This window comes from Phyllobates terribilis, unplaced genomic scaffold, assembly GCF_046119375.1.
Source record: "Phyllobates terribilis strain yellow unplaced genomic scaffold, ASM4611937v1 Scaffold_1__5_contigs__length_1240528914, whole genome shotgun sequence".
Lineage (NCBI taxonomy): Eukaryota > Metazoa > Chordata > Amphibia > Anura > Dendrobatidae > Phyllobates > Phyllobates terribilis.
Genome location: NW_027362761.1, coordinates 63,496,156 through 63,511,963, shown reverse-complemented (window position 1 = coordinate 63,511,963; position 15,808 = coordinate 63,496,156). Strand labels below are relative to the sequence as shown.

At 42.7% G+C, this 15,808-nt stretch overlaps 1 protein-coding gene across 3 annotated transcripts in view; it reads left to right on the top strand.

Annotated features, from left to right (window-relative positions):
- Positions 1-10,978, top strand: part of FBXO10 (F-box protein 10) — a 169,822-nt gene extending 158,844 nt beyond the window's left edge. For all 3 annotated transcript variants that reach the window (XM_073651872.1, XM_073651855.1, XM_073651862.1), the window contains 3 exons: positions 2,986-3,296; positions 10,125-10,306; positions 10,616-10,978. In XM_073651872.1, coding sequence (XP_073507973.1) covers positions 2,986-3,296; positions 10,125-10,306; positions 10,616-10,793 — 671 coding nt within the window. In that variant the 3' untranslated portion in view covers positions 10,794-10,978. The remainder of the gene's footprint in view (positions 1-2,985; positions 3,297-10,124; positions 10,307-10,615) is intronic.
- The last annotated feature ends 4,830 nt before the right edge of the window (positions 10,979-15,808 follow it).

Here is a 15,808-nt window from a genome sequence, read left to right as displayed (position 1 = left end):
CGGTGAGTGGGCCCCCCCTGCCTGCTCAGGGCCCGGGCAACTTGCCCGGGTGCTGACGCCGGCCCTGATTGGATTAGTAAAATTTCTCGTACAAGTTAAAAAGTAGTCCAATAGGAAAGACTCACACCACAGGATAATAAGCCAGTAAACAATTCATTAGCATTTGACACTACCTTACCTTGTTACTAGTCACTGTACAAATATAGACAAACACTCTTAAAGAGGACAGGTCAGAAGTGGGCAGTTTTTGGCCCTTTGTTTGTTTGTTTGTTTTTAAATCCACTATACATTTCCAGAAATAGGGGCTTTTTTATTTGGTGCTAATTTTTAGGCTATGTGCCCACGATGCAGAAATGCTCCGGATTTTTTCCTGAGCGTTTCTGCATCTCCCTGGCAGAAAAAACACATGCGGATCGTACATGCGGATTGTACATGCTTTTTTCCTGCCAGGGACATGCAGATGTGAAGCGTTCTTCACATGCATTTCCGCATGCGGGTTGACAAGCGCTTTCCAGGCGATTTTAGCATCACTTGGAAAGTGCTTGACAACTTGGTCACACTATATAAATCCATGCAACCGGCATGGATTTATATAGTGTGACCGAAAGAATGGTAAAAAATAAATATATACTTACCTTCTGATGGCCGCCGGTGTCTTTATCCGATGCGTCCTGGCTTGCCAGCGGCTCGCGGTACACTAAGGGACTTGCCGACGTCAGCAGTTGCGTGACCCGTCACATGACTAAATGACGTCATGACAGGTCCTTTTCAGACCATCGCGAGCTGCCGGCAAGCCGAGACGCATCGCTAAGGACACCGGGGGCCATCAGAAGGTAAGTATAATGTATATTTTTTATTTTATTCCTTTTTTTACAGGTTCTATGGTACCCGTGTCCGGATGAGAGTCTCCTCTTCTCCAAACCCGGGTACTATCCGCACATTGAATCACATGGATTCCGCATCTGCAGATGTAGTGATGCGGATTCCATGCATTCCAATGCAAGTCAATGGCGGCAAAAACGCCGCGCTTCCACAAAATAATTGGTAGTGCTGCTTATTTTTCCGCAATGATAATCCGCAGCGGAAATTTCCACAGCATGTGCACAGCACATGCGGATTATCATTGGGGGACATGGCAGGCCTTCTACCAAGCGTTTTTTAAGCGGAATTGCCGCTGCGGAAATGCTTTAAAAATGCATAGTGGGCACACAGCCTTATGGTCTTTACAAAGGGGTGGTGCTCACAGGATAATAAGGCAGAGCAGCCTAAAGACACGCCCCCGACTAATCCTGTAATCCATGCCCTTTTGCTAAAGACCATAAAAATTGGCACTAAATAAAAAGTCCCCATCTCTGGAGCGATATGGCAGATTTACAAAAACAAAACACATCATTGTGAGAAGCAAGAATAAAATAAGAGCAAAAACTATTCACATTTTGAGCTACCGTATATACTTGTGTATAAGCCGACTTTTTCAGCACATTTTTTATGCTGAAAAAGCTCCCCTCGGCTCATACTCAAGTATATACTTACATTCCGGCTGTGGATAGTGTTGGTGGGGGGGGGCGGCGGTGGAGCGGGGCACAGGCAGTAGTGGTAGCCGGCTGCACACGTGATTGCAGAGCCGCAGCAGGAAGCTTGTGGCTGCGACTAACAGTGTGCGCTATTAAGGAGAATGAATATTCACTCCTCTCCACGCCCATAGTCCCGGCGTGGAGAGGAGTGAATATCCCCACAGCTGATAGCAGAGTGTGAGGGCGCATGGCAGTGATGTCATGATCTGCTCACATGCTGAGATCAGCTGCTGGCAGAACAGGATGCAGAGCTGGATCAGAGGGAAGGAAGGTGAGTAGAAGTGTTTATTTTTTTCATGTGTGCAGTGATGGGGGGCCATGCATACCAGGATAGGGGGGCCATGCATACCAGGATTGGGGATGAGGGGTTCCATGCACACCAGGGTTGGGGATGAGGGGTTCCATGCACACCAGGGTTGGGGATGAGGGGTTCCATGCACACCAGGGTTGGGGATGAGGGGTTCCATGCACACCAGGGTTGGGGATGAGGGGTTCCATGCACACCAGGGTTGGGGATGAGGGGTTCCATGCACACCAGGGTTGGGGATGAGGGGTGCCATGCACACCAGGATTGGGTTGAGGGGAGCCATGCATACCAGGATTGAGGATGATGGGGCCATGCATACCAGGATTGAGGATGAGGGGGCCATGCACACCAGGATTGGGTTGAATGGAGCCATGCATACCAGGATTGGGTTGAGGGGAGCAATGCATACCAGGTTTGGGATGAGGGGGCCATGCATACCAGGATTGGTGATGAGGGGGCCATGCATACCAGGATTGGTGATGAGGGGGCCATGCATACCAGAAATGGTGATGAGTGGGCAATGCATACAAGGATTGGTGATGAGTGGACATTGCATACCAGGATGAGGAAATTTACCACTAGCTGCTGCATTTCCCACCCTAGGCTTATACTCAAGTCAATATGTTTTTCCAGTTTTTTGTGGTAAAATTAGGTGCCTCGGCTTATATTCGGGTTGGCTTATACTCGAGTATATACGGTATTTACAGGTCCTCTTTAAAAGGGGTTTCCTATTTTATATAGCAAGCCCTGCACAGTCTGTCCTGTTTCAGCCTGATAAGTGAATACTATTATATGCAGTTTAGGCAATTCTACAGTATGTGAGCTAAACACCTGTACATTTGCGCTGCTGATGAAATTAATTGTAGTTTTCTACAATTGATCAGTCTAGAGTCTACAGAGCACTGCCTAGACGAGATACAATTATATCCACTTTTTTAAACACAGCCTAGGGCTAGAGACAAAAACTACATTATTTGTAGGACAACACATGATTGAAAGCGACTTGCCATGAGTATGACATAATCAGTAATAGCCTCTAATGTTGCATTTTCTTCTCTCCTTTTTTGCCTGAATTTTAGTAAACGGTGTTGTTCTCTGTTGCAGCTGCGGGGCTCTACATTAAGAGCAGTGAAGCACTGAATATCATAGCTAATGCCGTACATGCCAACCATGACAGTGGAGTGGCAGTATTTCAGAGCACTCAGCTTGTACGCATTGGAAATAACAGCATCTCTTGCAACAGACTGAGTGGTGTCCACGTGGAAACAGGCTGCAGAGTGGAGTTGCGTGGAAACGGCATTTATGACAACAGAAGTCACGGCATTATCTCCAAGGGGGATGGGACCATCACAGAGAATGATATCATAGGAAATCGTGGTTGTGGCCTACAGCTCATACAGACTGCTGACATGAAGGTACAGTCCTTGGGATTAGTGTTGAGCGAATTTGTTCGGCATTTCAATTTCGGGTTCGTGTTCGGGGATCCGGCTTGTTCGCGCCAAAAAATCGGCTCCGCCCATGAACATCCCTGATTTGCCACGCTGTCACGCAGATAACAAATTCGCTCAACACTACTTGGGATCAGCCAGTTCTCTGAGAAGCAATTAAATTCTGGACTCGATATAGGTTGTTGCTGAGATTTTTAGACGTTGTGAACACCTTTAGTTTGGGGGACGGTTTTTATTTATTTTTTCTTAAAGGCATATGTTTTTGCATTAGGGTTTCATAAAGAAATTTGGACAGTTTGGCTTCTACATCCTCTATGCATTTCTGTGCATTGTAGAATGCAGAATGAATAAAAAGTGAAATCCATCAGAGAGCTTCTTCTAACAGCAGTGTCTGTAACCAAAGTTTTCCATATCCTTTTAGAATTCTGAATACATGTATTTGTAGCTTCTGATTGCTACTTCAGATACAGGCTGCATCCTTATGTAGTGTCTGTAAAATTCATCCATGCAATTGCTCACATGATTATTCAGAAATGTTTTACATTACATTGTTTTACTTTTTCTTACTTGTTCAACAAGGGGGCTAGGTCAGCAGCAAGGGTTTGTGGTTCTTCAATGAAAGAGGCGTGACCCAAAATGCGACAAAAAAACTGACCCAACCAATAGGTAGTGTAAACTTTATAGAGTCTAAGGACTCAGACATCATTTTTTTTCTTGTAGTTCTATCCGTAGTTTTCACAAGTAATACCTATTATCTTCTGTGGGTCTGTTCACGTTTATTATGAACCTACAGGGAGCATGTGACCATGTATCCAAAAAAGATTGTATATTGAAATTTATACAAGATAATTTATAATATACATAAAGAAAATAGCAGTATATAATACAAGAAAAGCAAATTCCTTATATCCAAAAATGGAAAAATAACATGAGAAACAAGACATAAAAAGCACAACATGGAATAAATTAATAATAATAATAATTAAAAAAAAAGATATGATATAATGCCAGGTAGTAATCAAAAAATGGCTGCACAATGTGGATGGTAGAACTGCCCTGATGAAACCGCAGGCGGCTGTGAAACGCGCATCGAGGTGTATCAGTGCCCCACACTCCGATTATGGCCAAAGGTAAATAATATATTTGTAGTTACATATATTCATGTTATCTCTAGCTTAGCCCTGTGTTTGACTTTATTACACACATATAGCCAGTTTGTTTGGTAGCAACCCATAATTAGTGTAAACTTGATTTATCAGCTGGCAGTTCTACTTACTATACATACAACATATCTGTTCATTATAATTGTTTGCAGGGTTTTTGCTATATACAGTGGGGAAAATAAGTATTTGATAAACTGTCGATTTTCCCATCTACAAAAATTACAGACTTCTCAATTCTTTGTAGGTGGGAAAACTTGCAGCATCGGCACTGTATCAAATACTTATTTTCCTCTCTGTACATGTAGCAGTTATTTTTATTTACAATAATTTGGTATTCTTTTGGACCCTCTTTAAATACTATATTGTAGCCTTCATATTGACACTTTAAGGGTTCTACCATCTATATTGTGCGGTCATTTTTTGATTATTACCTAGCATTATATCATATCTTTGGGGAGCAATAAGCCATAAATAAAAATAAATCCTTTATTCAGTTAAATGGACATACACATAAACATTAAAAACAAGTAGAAGGGTGAGTATACAAGCAGTAGGTGCACTAGCACATCAGCAGCTGGAGGACATATATGTACAGTCATGGCCAAAAGTTTTGAGAATGACACCAAAATTATATTTTCACATGATCTGCTGGCCTCTGGTTTTTATTAGTGTTTGTCTGATGTTTATATCACATACAGAAATATAATTGCAATCATATTATGAGTACCAATAGGTTATATTGACAGAACGAGATAATGCAGCAAGTCAATATTTGCAGTGTTGCCCCTTCTTCTTCAAGACCTCTGTAATTCTCCCTGGCATGCTCTCAATCAACTTTCGGACCAAATCCTGACTGATAGCAGTCCATTCTTGCATAATCAATGCTTGCATTTTGCCAGAATTTGTTGGTTTTTGTTTGTCCACCCGTCTCTTGATGATTGACCACAAGTTCTCAATGGGATTAAGATCTGGGGAGTTTCCAGGCCATGGACCCAAAATCTCTATGTTTTGTTCCATGAGCCATTTTGTTATCACCTTTGCTTTATGGCAAGGTGCTCCATCATGCTGGAAAAGGCATTTTTGGGCGCCAAACTGCTCTTGGACGGTTGGGAGAAGTTGCTCTTGGAGGACATTCTGGTACCATTCTTTATTCATGGCTGTGTTTTTAGGCAAGACGGTGAGTGAGCCGATTCCCTTGGCTGAGAAGCAACCCCACACATGAATGGTTTCAGGATGCTTTACAGTTGGCATGAGACAAGACTGGTGGTAGCGCTCACCTCTTCTTCTCCGAATAAGCTGTTTTCCAGATGTCCCAAACAATCGAAAAGGGGATTCATCAGAGAAAATGACTTTGCCCCAGTCCTCAGCAGTCCACTCCCTGTACCTTTTGCAGAATATCAGTCGGTCCCTGATGTTTTTTCTGGAGAGAAGTGGCTTCTTTGCTGCCCTCCTTGAAACCAGCCCTTGCTCAAAGAGTCTCCGTCTCACAGTGCGTGCAGAAGCACTCACACCAGCCTGCTGCCATTCCTGAGCAAGCTCGGCACTGCTGGTAGTCCGATCCCGCAGCTGTAACAGTTTTAAGATACGGTCCTGGCGCTTGCTGGTCTTTCTTGGGCGCCCTGGAGCCTTTTGGACAACAATGGAAGCTCTCTCCTTGAAGTTCTTGATGATGCGATAGATTATTGACTGAGGTGCAATCTTTGTAGCTGCGATACTCTTCCCTGTTAGGCCATTTTTGTGCAGTGCAATGATGGCTGCACGTGTTTCTTTAGAGACAACCATGGTTAACTGAAGAGAAACAATGATACCAAGAACCAGCCTCCTTTTAAAGTGTCCAGTGATGTCATTCTTACTTAATCATGACTGATTGATCCATTAACACAGGTGTGGGTGTTGATGAGGACAGGGCTGGCGATCAATCACTAAAACGATGTTAGCTGCTCCTTTTAAGGCAGGACTGCAATGATGTTAAAATGTGTTTTGGGGGTTAAAGTTCATTTTCTGGGCAAATATTGACTTTGCAAGTACAGTAATTGCTGTTAAGCTGATCACTCTTTGACATTCAGGAGTATATGCAAATTGCCATTACAAAAAATGAAGCAGTAAACTTTGGAAAAATTACTATTTGTCTCATTCTCAATACTTTTGGCCATGACTGTACATCAGCTAAATAGCCACCTCATACCCCTATAAATATCAAAAGTCAACTAATTAAGCGTACATGCTAAATTCCCCTGCAGATTTCTATCTGATACCAAGTGGATGGCAGATCACTACAAAAAAGATAAATGTGATATAACCACACAGGGTATATATAAAAAATATTTATAATATAGACTTTCTTTATGTATTTTATAAATTTAAATAAACCATCTTTTTTGGATACATGATCACATGCTCCCTCTATGTTGCTGTAGGTTCATATTTAATTAGGAGGGGATCTATAATATAGTCTGAAGAGTCTCTATTTTTCTGTTCACATTTATTGTTTGCAGACCGAGTGGTCAGCGCAAACTCATGGAGACATGTCCAATTTTGATCCAAGTCTCGGATCAAGCTCACCAACTTTATCGGACAGCACTAGGATGCTGTTTTCACAGACTACTATGAGACACTTTTTTTCATTGGAGAGAGATTGATGAAACTTTGATAAAAAATTATACACTGACCAAGCTCTGAGTAAAAAAAAAAAAAAAAAATGCATGACACTGACTAAGAAGGGTCACTGACATCTAAATTGGCCCTAAAGTTGCACTGTGCAGACAAGCATGTCCAACTGGACCATTTCAAACACCTTTTAGGCTAAGTGCCCACAATGCCGAAATGCTCTGGAATTTTCCTGAGTGTTTCTGCATCTCCCTGGCAAAAAAAACGCATGTGGATTTTACATGCGTTTTTCCTGCCAGGGACAAGCGGATGTGAAGCGTTTTGATCATGCGATTTCGCATGCGGGTTGTCAAGCGCTTTCCAAGCGATTTTAGCATCACTTGGAAAAGTGCTTGACAACTTGGTCACACTATATAAATCCATGCAAATGGCATGGATTTATATAGTGGGACTGTAAAAGAATGGTAAAAAAATAAATATTATACTTAACTTCTGATGGCCCCCTGTCTTTTCTCCGGTGCGTCCGGTCTTCCCGGTGTCTCGCGGTTGTGTAAAAGGACCTGCCATGACATCATTTAGTCATGTGACGGGTCACGCGACCGCCGACGTCGGCGGTCGCGTGACCCGCCACATGACTAAATGACGTCATGGCAGGTCCTTTTTAAACCATCGCGAGCTGCCGGGAAGCCAGGACGCATCGCTGAGGAGACCGGGGACCATCAGAAGGTATATTTTTTATTTTAATTATTTTTTTTTTTTTTACAGTTACTATGGTACCCGCGTCTGGAGGAGAGACTCCTCTTCTCCAAACCCTGGTACCATCCGCACATTGAATCGCTTAATATCCGCATGTGCACGGCTATTATGCGATTCAGTGCAAGTCAATGGCGGCAAAAACGCAGCGATTACACAAAATAATTGGTAGTGCTGCTTATTTTTCCGCAATGATAATCCGCAGTGGAAATTTCCGCAGCATGTGCACAGCACATGCGGATTTTAAGCGTTTCTGCAGCGGAATTGCCGCTGTGGAAATGCTTAAAAAAACGCATAGTGGGCACACAGCCTTATAATGCCTTAATGCAGTCCATACCCCTGGACAGGTGTATGTTAGTCCTTTAAACCCCTGTATAGAGACAGACGTTTGTGGATGCTTCATATGTGTTATACCATTACACTGTGTTCTGAATTATTAGGCAAATTGTATTTTAGAGGATTATTTTTATTGTTGATCAACAACTATGTTCTCAATCAACCCAAAAGACTCATAAATATCCAAGCTTAATATTTTTGGAAGTTGGAGTGGGATTTTTTTAGATTTGGCTATCTTAGGAGGATATCTGTTTGTGCAGGTAACTATTACTGTCCCGAATTATTAGACAACTTAATAAAAAACAAATATAATCCCATTTCACTTGTTTATTTTCACCAGGTAAACCAGTATCAGTGCACAAAATTTAGAAATAAACATTTCTGACATGCAAAAACAAAAACCAAAATAATTAGTGATCAATATAGCCACCTTTCTTTATGATGACACTCAACAGCCTTCCATCCATAGATTCTGTCAGTTGCTTGATCTGTTTTCGATCAACATTGCGTGCAGCAGCCACCACAGCCTACCAGACACTGTATAGAGAGGTGTACTGTTTTCCCTCCCTGTAGATCTCACATTTTATGATGGACCATAGGTTCTCTATGGGGTTCAGATCAGGTGAACAAGGGGCCCATGTCATTATTTTTTCTTCTTTTAGACCTTTACTGGCCAGCCACGCTGTGGAGTAGTTGGATGCATGTGATGGCGCATTGTCCTGCATGAAAATCATGTTTTTCTTGAACGTTACCGACTTCTTCCTGTACCACTGCTTGAAGAACTTGTCTTCCAGAAACTGGCAGTAGGTCTGGGAGTTGAGCTTCACTCCATCCTCAACCCGAAAAGGTCCCACAAGTTCATCTTTGATGATACCAGCCCATACCAGGACCCCACCTCCACCTTTCTGGCTTCTGAGTCGGAGTGGAGCTCTCTGCCCTTTACTGATCCAGCCTCTGGTCCATCCATCTGGCCCATCAAGAGTCACTCTCATTTCATCAGTCCATAAAACCTTTGAGAAATCAGTCTTAAGATATTTCTTGAACCATTCTTGAACTTTTATCTTCGGTTTCTTGTTCAAAGGTGGTCGTTTTTCAGCATTCCTTACCTTGGCCATGTCCCTGAGTATCGCACACCTTGTGCTTTTTGATACTCCAGTAACGTTGCAGCTCTGAAATATGGCAAAACTGGTGGCGAATGGCATCTTGGCAGCTTCACGCTTGATTTTCCTCAATTCATGGGCAGTTATTTTGTGCCTTTTTTGGCCAACACGCTTCTTGCGACCTTGTTGGCTATTTTCCATGAAACGCTTGATTGTTCCGTGATCACGCTTCAAAAGTTTGGAAATTTCAAGACTGCTGCATCCCTCAACAAGACATCTCACAATTTTGGACTTTTCAGAGCCCGTCAAATCTCTCTTCTGACCCATTTTGCCAAAGGAAAGGAAGTTGCCTAATAATTAAGCACACCTTATATAGGGTGTTGATGTCATTAGTCAACACCCCTCCTCATTACAGAGATGCACATCACCAGATTTACTTAATTAGTAGTTGGCTCTCAAGCCTATGCAGCTTGGAGTAGGACAACATGTAGAAAAAGTATCAAGTGATCAAAATACGCATTTGCCTAATAATTCTGAACACAGTGTATTTAGAAGTACTTCAGTGGATTTAATCAAATGTTCAGAAAACATTGGTTCTGTCTGTTTTTCTGTCTTTTCTATTTTTTGTGTGCTGCCCAGTAAAGTATATAGATGCCACTGCAGCTCAGCTGGTAAGACACATGGATAACAAATTTCATAGCAGATTCTGCTGTTTTTAATATATTACCCCACGCACCTCCAAACTGGAGTTCCATAAAATGAACCGCTGCTCATATTTGTGTGCAGATTTTGAATGCTAATGTAAAGATAATAGTTTGCCTCTATATTATATTTAGGTGACCAGAAACAGGATTCAGTCTCTTCATGACTATGGCATTGCACTCCTCGACCAAACCAAAAGTCTTGTACAGGAAAACCTCATATTTCAAGGAAAATCCGGACAAAACATCTTGCAACAAGTGTCTAACAATGAAGACTGCATCGTTCAACATAACAAGCTGCTCACTTACAAGAAAAAGTAGGTATTCTAGTGCCTGAAGTGATCATGTGTTTTTTGATTCAGAGGATGCATTACTAGTTTCACACTTTTACCAGCACTGCAATACTCTTAGCCAAGCACTGTGCGGGAAAAAAGTTAAAGCAACGGATTTGTTGGGGTTTTTAGACATCAAGCTCAAACTGATAAGTATATGGCATATATCCTAATGATGAGATGGGAGTACAACTTTAATCCTCCACTTATTGCATTAACTGTGGTACCGAGCAGTTGTAGAGTATGTGAATGAGCATCATTGTGTTTTATTCATGAAATTCTTATCTCTTGCAGGCCAGACGTTACATGGAAGTTAGAAAACCCACCTGCGAGGCCGTATATTGAAGGATGTACAAGAGGCGTCTCCAGTACTCAGAGTAGTCAGAGGGTTGCTACTGTCACAACCAGGCTTGCAGCAAGAGTGGAAGGACGTTGTCACAATAATGGCAGCATCTTCTGTACTATCCTTTGACTACTAGAAAATGCTCATGTTTTACTTCAGTAACCACTGGAAAGCAATGCATCATTACTATCTCATCAGCTATTTGCGATAAGGACATTAGATTAGATGGAAGACACTAGGACCTACCAAAGTACAGTACAGACCAAAAGTTTGGACACACCTTCTCATTTAAAGATTTTTCTGTATTTTCATGACTATGAAAATTGGACATTCACACTGAAGGCATCAAAACTATGAATTAACACATGTGGAATTATATACTTAACAAAAAAGTGTGAAACAACTGAAAATATGTCTTATATTCTAGGTTCTTCAAAGTAGCCACCTTTTGCTTTGATGACTGCTTTACACACTCTTGGCATTCTCTTGATGAGCTTCAAGAGGTAGTCACCGGAAATGGTCTTCCAACAATCTTGAAGGAGTTCCCAGAGATGCTTAGCACTTGTTGGCCCTTTTGCCTTCACTCTGCGGTCCAGCTCACCCCAAACCATCTCGATTGGGTTCAGGTCTGGTGACTGTGGAGGCCAGGTCATCTGGCGTAGCACCCCATCACTCTCCTTCTTGGTCAGATAGCCCTTACACAGCCTGGAGGTGTGTTTGGGGTCATTGTCCTGTTGAAAAATAAATGATGGTCCAACTAAACACAAACCAGACGGAATAGCATGCCGCTGCAAGATACTGTGGTAGCCATGCTGGTTCAGTATGCCTTCAATTTTGAATAAATCCCCAACAGTGTCACCAGCAAAGCACCCCCACACCATCACACCTCCTCCTCCATGCTTCACGGTGGGAACCAGGCATGTAGAGTCCATCCGTTCACCTTTTCTGCGTCGCACAAAGACACGGTGGTTGGAACCAAAGATCTCAAATTTGGACTCATCAGACCAAAGCACAGATTTCCACTGGTCTAATGTCCATTCCTTGTGTTCTTTAGCCCAAACAAGTCTCTTCTGCTTGTTGCCTGTCCTTAGCAGTGGTTTCCTAGCAGCTATTTTACCACGAAGGCCTGCTGCACAAAGTCTCCTCTTAACAGTAGTTGTAGAGATGTGTCTGCTGCTAGAACTCTGTGTGGCATTGACCTGGTCTCTAATCTGAGCTGCTGTTAACCTGCGATTTCTGTGGCTGGTGACTCGGATAAACTTATCCTCAGAAGCAGAGGTGACTCTTGGTCTTCCTTTCCTGGGGCGGTCCTCATGTCAGCCAGTTTCTTTGTGGCGCTTGATGGTTTTTGCAACTGCACTTGGGGACACTTTTCAAAGTTTGCCCAATTTTTCGGACTGACTGACCTTCATTTCTTAAAGTAATGATGGCCACTCGTTTTTCTTTACTTAGCTGCTTTTTTCTTGCCATAATACAAATTCTAACAGTCTGTTCAGTAGGACTATCAGCTGTGTATCCACCTGACTTATGCACAACACAACTGATGGTCCCAACCCCATTTATAAGGCAAGAAATCCCACTTATTAAACCTGACAGGGCACACCTGTGAAGTGAAAACCATTTCCGGTGACTACCTCTTGAAGCTCATCAAGAGAATGCCAAGAGTGTGCAAAGCAGTCATCAAAGCAAAAGGTGGCTACTTTGAAGAACCTAGAATATAAGACATATTTTCAGTTGTTTCACACTTTTTTGTTACGTATATAATTCCACATGTGTTAATTCATAGTTTTGATGCCTTCAGTGTGAATGTCCAATTTTCATAGTCGTGAAAATACAGAAACATTTTTAAATGAAAAGGTGTATCCAAACTTTTGGTCTGTACTGTACATCTAGTCTGTTAGATGCAGCATTCTTACTACCCTTTCATGATACATTTCTGGCGGCATTATTCACCTACAGGCTTTAATAACATCTTTAATTTGCTGGATACCAACAAATATGATACTTATGAGCACTTTTTCCATGTCTAGGAAGTATAGTAATGGACCAGCTAAATTTGGATACAATCTATTTATTCTGAAGCCCTTATACAATGATCGTACATTTATTTTGGCAGGAGTCCCATCATTCGCTATATTAAACCTACATAATCCTAGTGTTGTTGTTGTTGTTTACGTGTACCCTAGATGACAAGTACAAAGGCCATTTTATTTGCAGGACTGATACTCAATACCAGTTGTAGAAGATCTCAGGCAGGAAATAATATTGATCACAAAGTCATATGTGCCATATAGAGTCACATTTTTTGTATAATACTTTTTTGGTGGTAAAAATGAAAAGCCAAATATAATATCTAATTTGTTTTGTTGGTACTGTTTTTGGAAGACATGAACATATGCAGATGTATAACAAGACCGTTATTTTAGCTCACCCTTGATAGTCCCAGTTGATTCGTGAAGTGAAGCACAGAGAACCATCTCTGCCAGATACACACTTGCAAGTAAAGAAAATCCAGCTTCCACAATGTAAAATTATTAATACTTTATTTGATCCTTTAAAAGAAGGGACTAGGTACGACCACATATATGGGATGTGTGGGAGGAAAATTAGTGCAAAAAGACCACTCAGTGGCCCCCTCCCACACATCGCATATATGTGGTCGTAGCTAGTCCCTTCTTTTAATGGATCAAATGAACATATGCATGCTAATTGTGTATTCAATGTATGGCACCACCTAATTTACTTATTTACAGGTACCTTTCATATCATGACGTCTGATGTCACAGACAAGTTGCAATAAATCGGTATAGATATATATTTCTCTATACAACTATATTTCAAATTTCCTTTGTGAAAAGAGTGACTTTAATAGATTAACTGGAGATTTCATGTTTTATGTAGATTATCAGCATTATAGTCCTTATATACAAGGCCGGCGTCAGCACCTAGGCAAGTGCCGGGACCCACTCACCGTCGGGGACACCGCGTCGGCATCCATTTCCGGTCCGGGGGCAGTGGGCCTGGGCCGTTCCCCCAGCAGCTGTGCATGGCCGCTTGTTTGTTGTTCACCGCTGCTTGATGGCCGTCACTTAAACAGACATGGCCGCTAGTGATGAGCGAGCGGGCTTGGCTAAGGGGTTATCCGAGCATGCTTGGGTGCTAATCGAGTATCTTCGGCTTGCTTAAAAGTCATAAGTTACTTACCGGCAACGAGATTTTTCGGAGACCATGACAGCACCACGAGAGAGGGGATCCGCCCACCAAGGACAGGAAACCTACAGGGTTAAAAGGGGCGGCCCTCTCTCTCGCCTCAGTTTGGATTACAGAGCATTGAGAGGACCACCAGGTTAGTAGACATAGTAAACAGTCATGAAAATAATATTTTTATACAACACCACTAATTGAGAAAATTATAATTAATAAACGAGGAGTGCTCCTATAAAGTGAAGGGAGGGAATATAAGGGTGCTGTCATGGTCGCCGAAAAATCCCGTTACCGGTAAGTAACTTATGACTATCGGTCGACCATGACAGCACCACGAGAGAATTGCAGAGATGAAGACGTTTAGGGAGGGACCACAGCCTGGAGCACCCTTCTTCCAAATGTGAGGTCAGATGAAACGCCCAAAACCAGTCTATAGGGCCTATAGAAGGTAGATGGAGAAGACCAGGTAGCAGCCTTACATATGTCTTCCATCGAGACACCCGTCTTCTCCGCCCACGAGGTCGCCACCGCTTGGGTAGAGTGAGCTTTCAACCCCTGTGGCGCTTCCTCCCCGCTGGAGACATAGGCTACAGTAATAGCTTCCGTGATCCACCTAGCTATGGTGGACTTAGCAACCTTAAGCCCTTTTCTAACCCCTTGGTAGGAGATAAACAAGGAACTATCTTTCCTGAAAGTCTGGGTGACCGACAGGTACTTAATCACACATCTTCTTACATCTAAGGTATGGAATTCTGCCTCTTTTTGGTTACTTGGATTAGGACAGAACGAGGGTAGGATTATTTCTTGGAGTCTATGGAAACGGGAAGCTACTTTAGGGAGATATGCTGGGTCGGTTTTAAAAATAATTCTATTGTCCAGGATCTGAGCGAAAGGTAAAGCTGAAGACAGAGCCTGGATGTCACTAATCCTTCTAGCAGGTGTTGGAGCTATTAGAAGCGCTGTTTTAAGGGAGATGGCCTTAAGGGATGCTGAATCTATTGATTCAAAGGGTGAACCAAATAATGCTTTGAGAACTAAATTTAGATCCCAGGGTGCTAAATTGCTTTTGATAACAGGCCTGGATCTAAACGCAGCTTTGATAAAGCGAGAAATCCAGTCATTTCCTGCCAGGTCACAGTTATATAGGGCACCTAAGGCAGAGACTTGGACTTTAAGGGTTCTTGTTGCCACCCCCACCTCAAGGCCCTTCTGTAAAAACGCTAAGATTTTTCCAATTGGCACCCCCTCACCAACTGTAGAACCAGAGAACGATAAAAATTTCTTCCAAGTTCTGGCGTAAATCCTGGTAGTGACAGGTTTTCTACTACACATTAATGTAGCCACTAGGTTTTGGGAGAATCCTTTGCATTCTAACAGAGACCTCTCAAGTTCCACACCGTCAAGCCAGGGGCTTGAGGATGAACTATTGGACCCTGGCTGAGGAGATCCGGAATTTCGGGCAGGACCCAAGGATCGGAGATTGACATGTTCCTCAGGCATGAGAACCAGGGCCTCCTGGGCCAAAAGGGGGTGACCAGAAGGACCCTCGCCTTGTCCTCTCTGATCTTTCTTAGGACCAAGGGAAGAAGATTCAGTGGGGGGAAGGCATAGGCCAGACTGAAATCCCAAGTCACTTGGAGAGCATCCACTGCCAGGGGGTTTTCTCTGGGATTTAGGGAGCAAAAGAGCTCTGTCTTTCGATTTAGCCTTGTTGTGAAGAGATCTACCACCGGAAGCCCCCACTTCCGGACTATTTGGGAAAAAATGTCCTGCTTTAGTTCCCATTCGCCTTGCCTCAGATAGAAAAGCTTAAGTAGTCTGCCTTTGTTTTCTTTTCCTTTGATGTGGAGAGCCGTTAAGGAAAGGAGATGGCATTCCGAAATCTGAAAAAGACGATCCGTCACTCTCATCAGTGATCCAGAACGTGTACCCCTCTGATG